Raw genomic sequence first — 14,024 nt, 5'->3', positions numbered from 1 at the left:
TTTTTCTTTTGCAAGCAGCTGACAATAAAATGGCTGTAGGTTTGATTCAGGGTTTCCATTACCTTCATGAGGACGAGCCTTTAAGTTTATGTATTTGTAGGTATAGAAGGGAAACATACATTAAATACGACACTTTTGATCAACTTTTATCTTTGGAAGTTTTGATGACCTTGTGCCGTTAGCTTGTGCTTTTTTTCTCTATGATCACAGTGGTGATTTCTTTGACTCACCCTTCAGTATGCACTCACTTAAGTGTATGATTTAATTAGCCTTTTTAAACAAGGAGGAAGTGTATAGATCTAAAGTACTGTTTAGTGCTTGAAACAATTAATGGGAGAGAAAGAGACCTAAAAAAAGAGTTGAAAGATGAATAGAAGTCCTGACAGGAAATTATGTAGCTTTGGGGCAGAAAGGAGCCTCTTGTTCAACGATAATTGGTTCAGATCCAGTTGAGATCAATTGACCTTCATCTGGCGTCCTTCAGATCAGCAGTGAAGGTTTTAAGCCCAGGTACTGAAGGCCATATCAAGCGTGATGTTTCGGCACCCTTGTGCAAAGCTCGCACCTTTGTCTGTGAGGACTCAGCTGGCAGTGAGGGCTGTGGGACGATGGGCTTGGTCTGCCCCGTGCAGCTCCCGAAGGCTGTGACAGTGCTGTGGCCGTGCTGCCATGCGAGACATGCGTGACCAGCACCAGGGATTTGACTCAGTGGGACATGAAGAAACATCTGGGTGATGAATCCTATGAAGTGCTGAGTGGGGGGAACACAAACTCACAGGAACAGACACACTTTTCCATCCCATTTGATTTTTTGAAGAGGGCAATATGTTGCAGTTGTTTAGGGTTGTAGGATTTTGTACCTCTGGTCCATCAGATCCAGTGTCCTTTTTCCAGAAAAGATAATAACGTGCCTTCAGCTTCTGCTGATGGCACAAGGGACCACAATGTGGAATAAATGCCATAGTCTTGTGATGTCCCTTGTGGTAGAAAAGACATGACTCAATTACTAATATGCCAGATATTCTGGCACCTGCAGCTAGTGAAATACAAACTGACCTTGCAGTTTTCTCTGGGTGTATATCTAATAATTATTACTGTATCCTGTCCTCTTAGAGCCACTGCACAAGGTCAGGCTACAGACTCCCACAGATACAGTGGCAGGCTGCTACGTCTTCCCTTTAAGCTGAAAAGGCAATTTCTTAGCAGCTAGAGTTGTTATTTCATCTGGTTCTGGTTATTTTTAACACATAAGAAACAGTAATGCATGAAAGCTGTTGCGTGGCAGGACAGTACTGCCTGGCAGGGAGGGGTACATCCAATCATGCCGCAACTTCCATGATGCTCTTCACCTGAATTGTGCTGTTTTCCTCATCCCCAGCGCCGTGCGGGGGCCACCTGACGTCGCCCAGCGGAACCATCCTGTCCCCGGGCTGGCCTGGCTTCTACAAGGACTCCCTGAGCTGCGCGTGGGTCATAGAGGCCCAGCCGGGCTACCCCATCAAGATCACGTTTGACAGGTGATCACCCCGGGCTTCTCAACTTTCCTATCTGCGGTTGCTCTCGGTGGTTCCCGCGGTGTTGAGCTGTAGACACCCCCAGAGGAAAAGGGAGTGAACAGCTTGGCGTTGTGTTTGGCAGTGAAGTTCTCTCTCTCTGTTTTATTTTTATTAACTCCTGGCAAGGCATTAAGATTCATCTGACATTCAAGAAGAAAAGGTGAAAATGGTGATTTTTCCCTTGTTGAATTTTGCCGAATTCGCACTCATTTGCAGCGCTGTTTCGGACACATACAGGACATGTTTTGGGAGGGTGAGCTCCCGCGTGCTCAGCCTGCTGGGGAGAAGCAGCAGGGAGGACCTGGCCCTGACTCGGGAGTGCGGTTTCTCCTGACTTGCCCTGGATTTCACTGTTTGAGCAGGGCTGTGCTTTCTGGACCTGGTCTGTATGTCTGAGAGGCGATTGTTGGTGGAGTGTAAGGCGCTTGTTGCTGCAAAGGCTGTTCGGCGTCAGCGGATGAAGCAGGTGAAGGATCAGAAAGAAATCAAAACACGTAGGAGGGGAGTGACGTGTTCTCAGTCAGATGCTCAGCCAGCCGGAGGTCAGGCGGTAGAAACGGACCCACGTATTGCCCCGGGGCTGTGCTGCCTTCTAGTCATTAGAGCACATTCAGGACTGCAATGAAGAAAAATTGGCCGTGCTGGTTTTTCACAGACATGTTCTTGTGTCCCTTTCAGATTTAAGACAGAGGTGAATTATGACACCCTGGAAGTGCGAGATGGCCGCTCCTATTCTTCCCCGTTGATAGGTGTCTATGATGGGACTCAGGTGCCTCAGTTCCTCATCAGCACCAGCAACTACCTCTACCTCCTCTTCACCACTGACAAAAGCCACTCTGACATAGGCTTTCAGATCCGATATGAAAGTAAGTGCAAGTTATTCATGTAATTACGCGCTCTGCGGCAGCACAATGGTCGCAATCAGAGGCCCATTGGTCTCACTTCTCCCCTTTGCCAGGCAGTTACCACTGTTACAGGGACTGGAGAATGTGAAGCTACTGCAAGTGAAGTAGCAGTTTCTGCTTTTTCACCATCTTGGTTGTTTAGATGCTTTTTGTTGTTGTTGTTTTAGCATCTACAGAATATTATTGATTTTAGGAGGCAGAGTTTGAGTTCATCTTACTTGGAGATAATCAGTAGGACTCTGAATGAGCTCACAGGAGGAGCTGAACTTTCCCCCAGGCTAATCACTGCACCTCGCAGCAGGCTCTGCAGCCACTGCGTGGTCTGACACGGGTGGGTGGGTTTGTTTGCCACAGCTGTGAAGCTGCAGTCAGATCACTGCTTGGATCCGGGGATCCCGGTGAACGGCCAGCGCCACGGGAATGATTTCTACGTGGGAGCACTGGTGACGTTCAGCTGCGATTCAGGCTACACCCTGAGTGACAGCGAAGCGTTGGAGTGTGAGCCAAACTTCCAGTGGAGCCGGCCACTGCCCAGCTGTGAGGGTAAGGAGTGCAGAAGATAACATCTGCGGGGAGATGACAAGCAATTTCTTTGCAGATCTACTGCGAAAGCAAAGCAGCAGTTGTGAAGTTTGCAGTGACGTTTGATCTGCGTGCATTGTTTGATTTTGATGGGTTGGGCTTTGTTTTGACATTCAAAAGAACTGATATTCATCCAGCCAGTGATGGGTTTTGAATTCTTTAATTCTTTTTTTTGTTTTGTTTTGCAGCTCTATGTGGAGGTTACATTCGTGGTTCCAGTGGTACCATCTTATCCCCAGGCTTCCCTGATTTTTATCCCAATAACCTGAACTGTACATGGACAATAGAAACATCACATGGAAAAGGTGAGAAGCGTTTAGCTTAGAGTGACTGTGACTGACTGTATAACATTTTACAGATGGAGAAGTGGAAGCATGTAGTAAATCATTTCCAGACATGGGACAGAACTCAGGCTCTCGGTTCCCAACTCTGCCGTAGTTCTGCAGCTCTCATTTTCCCACTAGCTAGGAGTATTGCCAGCATAGAGGCAAAGTGCAGATCTATTTGGTCCAATCTCCTGTGCAGCCCAGGCCAATCTTTTGTCTTGGAGGAAAATCTCAAGAAAATGTTTCATAGATGATTAGAGAGCAAGTTTTATATACAAGGAGCGGATAATTTCTCTTGATCCAGTCAGTATTTGCCTGGGGTAAGCACAAAGGGTATAAACTCTTTATATAACTTTATGCACTCTTATATAACTGTCTCATCGTACCGGATTTCAGCACGACGGGAGCCATCATGAGCCAATTTTGCAAATACCATTTGTATTACAGCAAATAAACTTGTCAATGAACAGTGCAGTGCATTAAAGGAACCATCCCATGCTGTGAAAAGTATTCTGTTGAGTAGCAGCAATCCACTCTTCATTAATCCGCTGCGCCTTGGATTCAGCTCTCTGATGAGACACTGCTTTATCCTGTAGCTAAGCTAAGCACAACATGGCAAACTGACATTCTTTTATATAAGAAAGTGCAACTCTGATGGCCTGTGTGCTTTTGTGCCAACATCAGAAGAAAGTCTTCTGACCAAGCTAAGCAAGGCTTGAAAAAACATGGAATATTTTCAAATGGTAGGGATATGCCTACCTAAGTCTAGGGGCTTTTTGTCTCCTGTCCTGCAAAAGGTCCTGCTGTGGCCAGTTCAGTAGTACAGGAGAATGCACATCCCTTACAGCAGTTCAGTGTGATGCAGTTCTGGATCATCCAAAGAATTCAGGCCTGCATCTGACCGTCTTGAACCATGTTTGTCACACTAAGAGAAGCTGGAAGGTGAGCTCTCTGGAAAGCTGGTCCTAGCTTTAGCGGGCCGAAACCTGACAGCTTTTTCAGAAATTCTGGCCTTAGCTGCAGGTAATGAATATTAGAAAATCAGATGGTGAGCTGCTCTGTAAATCCAACTAGTTGTAGTGAAAATTCACAGGCCTCTTTGACAACAGTTTCAGCTCTTCTTGCCTGTCAGGTTGTGCTGGAAAGGCGAGGATAAGATTTGGAGAAAAGATGTTGAGTGTTTGGTGTAGAAGAATCTCTTACTTTAATGAGAGGAGCATGTTCATACTGTGTTTCATCTGATATTTTCATCCCTCTCCTTACCCACTGCTGGCATCCTTCCTTCAAGGTTGTTCTCCAGGAGCTCGATGGACATGAGCTGCAGCACACAGAGGGATCCCTCTCCTTGTGCAGATGCCCTTCTGCATCGGCAGCAGCGCTTCGCCCCCAGGCAGAATCACCCTTCTTGTGCTTGTGGAGCTCTCTGGGCTAGGAGGGCTTCACCCAGGCAGCTGCTTGGATGCAGGAAACCTCCAAATCCAGTTAGAGGTTAGGGCGAGAGGAGAGGAGGGATAGAGGACATTGTACAGTTATAATAAGCTGGCATATAGCCAACTTGTGTGTCAGGAAAACCTCTCCTTCCCTGTCCCTGTAGTTCAGGCAAGTTGTTTATTTACCAGTGCAATGAAAGGAGGAGACGAACAAAGAAAGATATCCTTTTCTCTGCTGTTTTGTGGAAGATGTTGAAATGTATTTAGATGCTGGGCTGTGTTGGTGGGAGTGTGCATACACATACATACAGGTACGTACACATCCTTTCTCTTGCAGCGATATTCTATCTTTCTTCGTGATCTACTTTCCCAGCTGTCGCTGTGTTAAGCTGCTGTGTAATGCATTGCAACAAGCTTCTCCCAGGTCTTTTCAGCATTCCTGCAACGTTTCTTCTCATTCTTCAGTAAAGAGCAGTGGAACAGAGTGATCCCGAGGCAGAGCAGTAGCTGCTGAAATGGAGTGAATTTAGTCCTTGGAGAACAGAACAGGCTTTAAAAAAAGCGCAACTGAACCCCATTCTCGGCTAACTTCATCGGCAGCACGCTTGCAGCGCAGTCTTCCCTCTGTGCTTTGCCCTTGCCTTTCAGTTCCCTGTTCTTGGAGACCACTGGGTGCATCAGCGATCACTGGGTGAATTTGGTGTTTGCTAAACTCAGAAGCTTTAACAGTTCTGCTGCCAGCAGGGGAAACATTTACATGACTTAAGTGTTTGCCATTGTACCTGACTTTGCTTGTTCTAGTTTTACATTTCCCACACCCAATTCTACTGATGCCCTACTGCCTGGGCTTGCAGCACTGCTGCAGTTCCAGGCCTGGGAATTCTTTCAGTTATTTCCCATAAAATAGAGTGGAGTTCGGGGCTTGTGCCTCCCAGTCTGCCGGACTACTCCCTGCCAAGCCGGTGACCGAGCAGGGATGATCTGCATCAAAAAATCCGGTCTCAAGTTATTCCCTCCCAGATCTTTATGAACATCTCACACGTGGCCAGCACACAAGTCCCCTAATTGAAACAAGTTGGTTGTTACAGTAGTTATTTTTATGTGACTGCAGACGCTGATTTACTTTATGGACTCACAAGCTGTACAATTTGAGTTTAAAAGCAGCTTAATTTTAAAAGTATTTAAACGCTTAGAGAGACTATTATTTTTAATCTAAGAACTTCAAAGTGATTTCTTTTCCCTATAATTTGTTTTGTTGTTTCTTTTACAGAGAATGGGGAAAAAAAAAAAAGCCTGCATTTGCAGAGACATTTTGTGCCACAGTAAATTTCAGACCAGAGCAAAGGTTCAATCAGAGGCACAAATCCTTTAAAATGAGTTTATAATTAGTCTTTACAGCTACAGTTACACAGCCCTTAAGTGGCTCAGCTGCTGTAGAGGCCATGTGCCCTGTGATTGGAGTTGTTACCTTAAAAGACCTGGAGTCAGAGGCTGTCCTCCCAGTTCTGGGGACTGAATTATGCTTGTAGTTCTCTGATGGTGCGTTGATTTTGGTGGAGTGACATTATTTCTGTTCCTTAGATTGGGTTTTGTAAAACTGAGGGTATAAATTTACTGTCAGTTGATAAACAGGGAGAACTTAAGACATTTTGTATTCACTGCATCTCATCAAGTTTTCAGGCCAAAACAGGTCATATCTATTTTCGATTGACTGTACTGCTGGTAAGAATAATAAACATTTGGAAGCCGTTAGACATTTCCTACCTCCGCGGAGTTTTGCGGGAGGGAAGAATGGAATTAAAAATTTTCTGTCAGGCTCCGTGGAATATTTACCTGGATCTAAGGAAGGAATTCTCAAAGTCTAGACCTGTTTTGGTCATCGCTAAGCAGCGTCACACAAGCTGTTCTGCCTGGGACACTGAAGGTTACGAAGGTGCAATGAGATGCCATGCGGGGATAAAGACAGGGAGAGAACAGGGCAGCTGAGATGACCCTGTGAGTCCTGCTTCTTCCCAATCCAGTGATTTCCATGGGAAGGGCTTTGTATTGGTTACCAGCCTCTCTGACCTTCACTTCTTGGAAGGAAACTGCTTGCGTGTGACCAGTAAACCTTCACAAATAAATTGGATAGACATAGGGATAAATGGAATATTCAGAGTTATCATTTGATGCTGACAGAAGCCTGTTGGGATGGATATTAAATCTCATGCTCCAAAGCTTTAATCAATCGCTAGGTTGGTCTCATCCTGATGTCCAGAAATTAATGGGGAATGGGGAGCAAGGAGGAGATTATTCCTCTGATCCTTATTTACAGATCTCCTGTGCTTGCTTTTGGAGCAGCTGATGCTGTACTTTGGCAGAGATGGGATGCAGAGCAAGACAGCCCTTGGGTCTCACCAGGCTGGCAGTCTCTGTGTTGTTAATCGTTGGCTTAAATGAAGTGACTTGGTCATGCCACTGGGCACTCCTGATGCATGCGAGGAGGTAGGGATCTAACTGTGACTAATGAAGACCAGATTACAGCACTCGTGTTTGCACGGAGGAGTCTGTTTCTCTGCAAATAGCCCTGTCGGGTTCAGTGGGGTTATGAGGAGTAAAGCCCAATTCAGCATGAGCAATGGCTCAGGAGCCTGCCGCTTGGTGCTCAGAAAGTGTGCCAAGATCTTTGGATGAAAGAAGCCATATAAATGCAAAGAGGCTTTTTTATTACTAGGCGTTGCTTTAGCTTGTTAACTTTGTGTGACGATAATGTGACAGGGTTGCTGATATAAGATCCTGCCTTGCTTTGCTCTCTGAAAGCTGTTGCTGCCACTTCTTTTTTGTTCTTCCAAAGATGGAACTGTTTTCCAGAGAATAAGTGTTTCTACTTGCGTTTGAATTCCAGCATGAAAAATCACCTAGCTGGAGGCTTTTGCAAAAGCCTGAAGTACTTACTATTTTGTGTCTGTAGGTGTGAAGGATACTTTAAGTAATCCTTTACTCCTTTCTTGTTCATTTACAAATGCAGCAAGGTCACAGCCTTCTCGACGAAATGTTTCAAATTGTTGAAATTGAATTTGGAAGAAGAGACAAAATAGTATTCCCGTGTTTGCCTGTTCTTTCTGTAGCTAGATCTATTCTGGGTTTTATTTTTGTCAGTATAATGTGAATAAAAGTGTAGCTCTTTACTTCTGAGCTCTCTTACGGCTGGCAAGACCTGGGCTAACCACCCTGACTCGGTGTGCCTCGCCTAAATCTGCAGTGGCCGCACATGCGCTTCCCGCCATGTGCCTCGGAGGGGACAGCAGCTCCTGGGAGTGGGTCACAAGCAGGGAAGGGATGGCAGCAGCCCCATCCCAGCAGGACAGGGGGGCTGGGCCCTGGAGCAAGGTGCTGGGGTGCCGTTGGCCACAGCATGGTGCTGCTGGGAGGGAGCCTGGCTGCATGATACAGCCCTTGCTTGGAAGGTGCACGTGAACGGCTTACGAGCCGTGTATGGTTGAGAAAACAGGTCTGGCCATGCATGATCACTCCTCTAGTCCTCTGACCTCTGGGGAGCAGCATTCGGTCCCATCACAGGAGAATATGGGAAGTCCCTGCAGTCACACTGCTGACATACTTCATCAAAACGTCTCTGACCTTGATACTTGGCTTAAGTCCTGTTTTTCTAGGTATGAATTCCTTCTGGAACATACTTGGTTTTGTTGTTTTCAAGTCCTCGCAACTACAGCTTTTGCTGCTCTTGCTATCTATCTAAAGGTCAACACTTTTAAAATAAAATACTCCTCTAAGCAGCCAGGCTCGGTCTTTTCTGCTGCTGATCAGTCCCTCAAACGAGCCCGTGTCATCTCTGTTCCTGTGTTATAAAGGCACAGGAATTGAAGGTCTTAACTGCCTTTATCTGTTCTGTGCCATGTACCATACCCTTGTTTTACTTTGTTCATCTATTTAATTTCTAACATAAATGTGTCCATGATTTTCAGTGTGCTTTTCCTTCTCAGTTGGGCTGCTGTTACTGGGAAACAGAGCATCAATGCTGGTGTTGTCTCAGGGAGAGAGAGGGCCTTTGGCTCTGGGACAAAGGACTGCCATATGAACGCTGCTGGCTGAAGCCATTTCTGCTTTTCCTCCCCTGCAGGTGTGTTCTTCACCTTTCATACCTTTCACTTGGAGAATGGCCACGACTACCTCCTAATCACCGAAAATACCAGCTTTGTTCAGCCACTGAAGCAACTGACAGGCTCTCGGCTCCCTGCCCCGCTTAGCGCAGGGCTCTTTGGGAACTTCTCTGCTCAAATTCGCTTCATCTCAGACTTCTCCATGTCCTACGAGGGCTTCAACATCACCTTTTCAGGTAAGCACAGGGGTAGATGAAAGTTTCCCTTTCCTTTCCGCCTTTCTGCAAATCTTGAGCATAATTTTCTGTTGATGCAGTTGCATGTGATTTGGGTCGCTGACGGTCACTCCTCTAAATTATTTACCCCAGTATGTCCCAAGAAATATTCTTGCAGTCCCCATATCACCAGATGTAACTATTTTGTCTGCCTTGAGCCCCGGTAGATGACTGGATTGAACCCACTGGAATTAAATCCCACTACAGACGTGTTTGTTGCTTTCGCCCTCCTCACCCGATTGTATTTTCTGCTCTGTTTATGGACAGAGTTTCAGCTCACGTTTTCTTTGGATACGCTATCCCTCTTCCCTCCAGATGCCTTCTCTGTTTATCGGAGGAAAGTCACTGCAGTAGGTACAGCATTTCCAACATGGGAAGCTGGGACAGATGGGATCTTTTGGAAGGCAACGTTGAGCAATCTGGACTCCTTGGATAAGGAGCAAGGCAGAGCTGGTCACTCCCGTTTTCCGTCTGGTCTCTCTTTTTTCCTTTGGTTCATTGCTCCACTTGGATGCTCATCCAGTGACCCACCCTCTGCAGCTGGCTTCAGCCTGTCCTGGATATAACACATGCCACATGTAGCCCAGGCCAGTTTCCATGACCCACTGGCATTGCTGGGCAATGGGAAATAGTATTTTCTCTTGCTGGGTTAGCTCTAACTGACCTGCTGTGATAGCAGATGAAAGCAGAAATCCTGGTGCACATAGCAGGGCACCAAGGGCTGGAGGATTTTGCTGACTGCAGCAACGCTTCTCGCCCTTCTCTGCTGGTGAAAATCTGGCTGGGTGAGACAGCTTCTGCCAGAACTTCCAGTAAGCCAGTTCAGTCCTGCGCTTACTGAACCAAGCCACTGCTGATGCTGGTTTCTGCAAATGAAATTCTGGATTTTCAGGAATTGTCAATGAAGAGTAGCATGTGCATGGTGAGAGACTCAAAGAAAGGCGTGTTTGCCTATGCAGAGCAGATCCTCACGCTTGTAAGTCGCTGTGTGTGGGTAATCTTTGGTTGAACTGCACAAGGTTTAACTGTGTCCTTTAACCCAAGTCCTACAAATGACTGCCGAAGCGTTTGCGTGTGCACAGAAAACGTGGTCTTTACTGTGTGTGCCTGACAAGCCGTTCTGTAAAACAATCAGTGAAAGGACAGAAGCTTATCGTGTTGGTGCTGCTCTTCTCTGTATCTCAACGTACCTTTTGGTCCTGAGGTCAACAGCTGTGGTTTCGGCCTGCTGGTGTGGAAGAGAAATGCCTGGTTTTGCTGTAGAGCTCAGTGCTGGGGTGCTCGCTGTCTCTGACGGACAGAGCTGTTGCCAGAGATGCAGATAAGACCTGCTGCACTGAGAGAACTTGTTTCCAATACCTTTGTTCTGGCCTCTGAAGTCAGGGATTTGCATATGGAAACTAGTCAGAAAGTTTTCAATTAACTTTCATTTTGATGGGGGAAAAAAATGGCTTTTTTGCATTAAAATACTGCCTCAAATTATCTAACTGTAACCATTATTTTTAGAGTGTTTGGGAACTTCTTTCCTTTCTTGGAAAATGAAAATGGGAGTCAGTTACATTTTTACCTTCCTTTAGAGATATATATGTACGTACTTTGCAGGTCTGTTATTTTTCAGAAAATAGCCCTCAGAACAGGTTTGCTTCAAAGTATTTCATGGTCAAAGACATGCATTTGGCTATTGGCCATAATGGTACATGACCTTTCGTTTAGCAGCGGCTTAAATGTTCCCTTGCATTCCCCAAGCAGGATGCTGTGTTCATTCATTTTCAGGATTAGTAATGTAGAGGCAGCAGAAATCCCATGCGGATCAATTTATCTTCATTTGACTAAACCAGAGGGAGGATGACAAATTTCTATCGTGTTTTGTCACTGCTGATGTCACTTTCTTGTTTGTCTGACAACAGCAACAGAAAATGAAACCTGTTGTGTTTTGAGATGGTTTAAATCAAGATCCTGGCGATGCCCTGCGAGGTTGCATATGGAGAGTGAAACCCAAGCTGGTCTTCATGGCTCAAACAGGACATACGTCTTGCGTGGATGCTTCCTTTGAAGCTTCCTGCAGAGCTTCACTGCAGCTGGACCAAAACTTAAAGCTTCCTCCTCATCCTCGTATTCAGGGGCTGGGGTACCCTCACTAGGGAGTACGAGGTGTCACCTGCTGTTCCATAAATTTCCATTTGTCCCCCACAGAATATGATTTGGAGCCCTGTGACGAGCCGGAGGTCCCAGCCTACAGCATCAGAAAGGGCCTGCAGTTTGGGGTAGGGGATGTTCTCACCTTTTCCTGCTTCCCCGGCTACCGGCTGGAGGGCGCATCCCGCATCACCTGCCTCGGGGGGAGACGGCGTGTGTGGAGTTCGCCTCTGCCAAGGTGTGTTGGTAGGTGGTCATGTGCTTTCATTTTGCTTGGTTGGTTACACTGTGCTGGATTGTGTCGGTGGGCAGGGACGGGTGGCATCCCCCAGGATGGCATCTTTCAGCTCGCAGGGTGGTTGGTGCAGGGGTGGGGGAGAGGGAGCTGGAACAAGCTTTCAGCCCTGCCCAACTGTGTGTGGGGGTCAGGAGGGACAGGCAGAAGGGCTGCAGTCCTGTCCCGAGCTGGAGCACACCACGTGCGTAGCAGATTGGGTCGCACACCTCAGCTGAAACCCTGTGTCTCTGCAACCCAACCACAGGGCTGCGGTTGAGCCCCAGTGATTGTACTGGTGAATGAATTGTGAGCCATGGGAGACCTATCACCCCTTTTGGGTTAGTTTCCGTAAAACAGCATGGTTTGAAGGCCATCCTCCCTTCGAATCAGAGTGCTGTAAAGCTTAATAGTCCAGGCATATGAAAGCTGCTTCTGGGTGGGTAATCTTAAGCGATGGAGATGCCACGTTAGCCTCCAGAGGTTTCTTGCACCTAACACCTTTCCCTTCCTCTCCTCCTAACCATTGCAAGTCCTTTTTTGCAACCCCTCCAGCCATTATTTATACTAATAAATAAATCTAAGGATAGGAGAGGGGAAGAATTCATCTGCAACACTGAGCTGGTTTCTGGCTGTCATCCCTGATGCAGATGGGCTACAGACACTCTTGTTGGGAAGCTCTGCAGAGCACCCCCCTGCCCAGCCCACGGTACCCTCCAAGCGTAACGGTTAGCGTGAAAGAACAAAAGTGGCAGTGTGCTGCAGCAAGAAAGCAGAAGGGAAGGAGGATGCTTCAGGCCTTTGCAAAAAGATTTAACATACTTTGTTGTACAGTTTAGTAAGTAGGAGGCTGTTCAGTGCTCTGCTGCTGCCTGGCTCACCCAGGGCCTTGAGGGATTTCTCCAAATCAGGCAGACCAGTTCTTGCCTCTTTTCATTCTGGCTGGGTAGATTTTCCTGATTTGTGTTAGGGACCTTTGAGGGCCATTGCAAAGAGAGCTTCCCAGCAAGAGCCAGTCTACTTTTTCAGTCTGTTGAGTTGTGTCATGCTGAATGCATGTCCCAGCACTGCTTAATGCTTAGGTCACAGGGTTTCATCATCCTGCTGTGACAAGCAGCCTCTTCAGGGCATGAATAATAATTAGGTTGCAGAGAAAGCTAATGAAGGGAATAGAAATCAAAAAGAATCATAACAAAGCTTTAAACTTGATCCTTGGACATCATCACTAAGTAGACACACTGGCTTCCATTTCCCAGTTCCCTACGGCAGCTGGCTTTGAATTAACATGTTGGGTTTATAGTAATGGGTCAAATTCACTGTCTGGTGATGTGCGCAGAGCTCTGGTGGCAGGGTGACAGCTTGGTCCACAATGTCCCCGCTGCACATCAGGTCTGTGCTCGCCCTGGCTGTAGATGGATAGTGGAGACTTATCCATTAAGATCACAGGAGATTTAATTGTTTTTGCCAGACAATCCAGGCACCGTATTCAGTTCATGTTCTAGAGACGGGTCTTTAGAGAAACAAGAGTGGTTTGTTCCTTTGGCCAGCCCCTCTCTGCATGGTAGGAATGCTCGCCACCGACTGATGCTTCAGACCAGACCCCAAGTGGTGATGTCTCCAGCATCATCCCTGGGTATGTGCTAAAGTGAAGTTCCTGCTTTTCATACACGGCAAGAGAGGAGGAGAAGGTTGCCTCCAAAGTACCTCCTCTTGGTGTATCTTCTGCTGCTTCCTTACTTAACCCTCATGCTTTTCTGGAGGACCAACAGACATGGCAGAGTCAGCGCAGAAAGCTCCACATGTGCTGTGGTGGTTTTGCTCAGCTCCGGCAACTTTGTATGCTGTGAAGGACTCATGGAGACGAGACAGAGCTAGCTAATCAGAAAAGCTGTTTTCAGGGCGAGTTGGAGTGACTCCCCAGCCGTGCATGCAAAACACCAGGACTCAAAGGAACAGGGAGCCAGTGTTTTACAGCTGAAAATCTTTCAGAGTAAATAGGCCGAGAAAACAACAACTCACGGTTTGCTCATGTGGGAGCTAATCAGGGAGTAACAAAAAATCCTAAGCACATGGTGGTTGCAAGGCAGATTTACATGTGTTGGGGGATTGTATGTATACGTAGCAAACTGGCCGCGATGGTCCTATCTGAAATCAATCATGCAGACAAGGCAGCAACTGCTGGCAGGAGGCGTTCTCTGGGGAGGACATCCTTTGGATGCCATTTTGCAAGTAGGCCCGCAAGCTGTATGCGAGTATTGTGGACTTTTGCTTCCTCCCCGTAATAACAGCAGGTAAGAGCTCGTTGTTTTGTGCCATGAGCTCTCGTGGAGCTCAGTGCTGTCACAGTAGTACTGCTGCTTGCACTCAGATGCGCTTGAATGTCTGCTCACTACTGCATGTAGTGAAGACATGCCCATAGCAGTCCTCTTATACTTGCTGTGGC

General features: G+C 46.9%; 1 protein-coding gene across 1 annotated transcript in view; it reads left to right on the top strand.

Annotated features, from left to right (window-relative positions):
* CSMD2 (CUB and Sushi multiple domains 2) overlaps window positions 1-14,024 on the top strand; it is a 298,000-nt gene that overhangs the window by 185,902 nt on the left and 98,074 nt on the right. Inside the window, exons 16-21 of the mRNA XM_086480279.1 lie at window positions 1,379-1,517; window positions 2,235-2,422; window positions 2,816-3,004; window positions 3,232-3,348; window positions 8,917-9,132; window positions 11,365-11,553. Coding sequence (XP_086336405.1) covers window positions 1,379-1,517; window positions 2,235-2,422; window positions 2,816-3,004; window positions 3,232-3,348; window positions 8,917-9,132; window positions 11,365-11,553 — 1,038 coding nt within the window. The remainder of the gene's footprint in view (window positions 1-1,378; window positions 1,518-2,234; window positions 2,423-2,815; window positions 3,005-3,231; window positions 3,349-8,916; window positions 9,133-11,364; window positions 11,554-14,024) is intronic.

Source organism: Leptosomus discolor, chromosome Z, assembly GCF_034619465.1.
Source record: "Leptosomus discolor isolate bLepDis1 chromosome Z, bLepDis1.hap2, whole genome shotgun sequence".
NCBI classification, from domain to species: Eukaryota; Metazoa; Chordata; class Aves; order Leptosomiformes; family Leptosomidae; genus Leptosomus; species Leptosomus discolor.
This window is presented reverse-complemented; position numbering and strand designations above follow the sequence as displayed.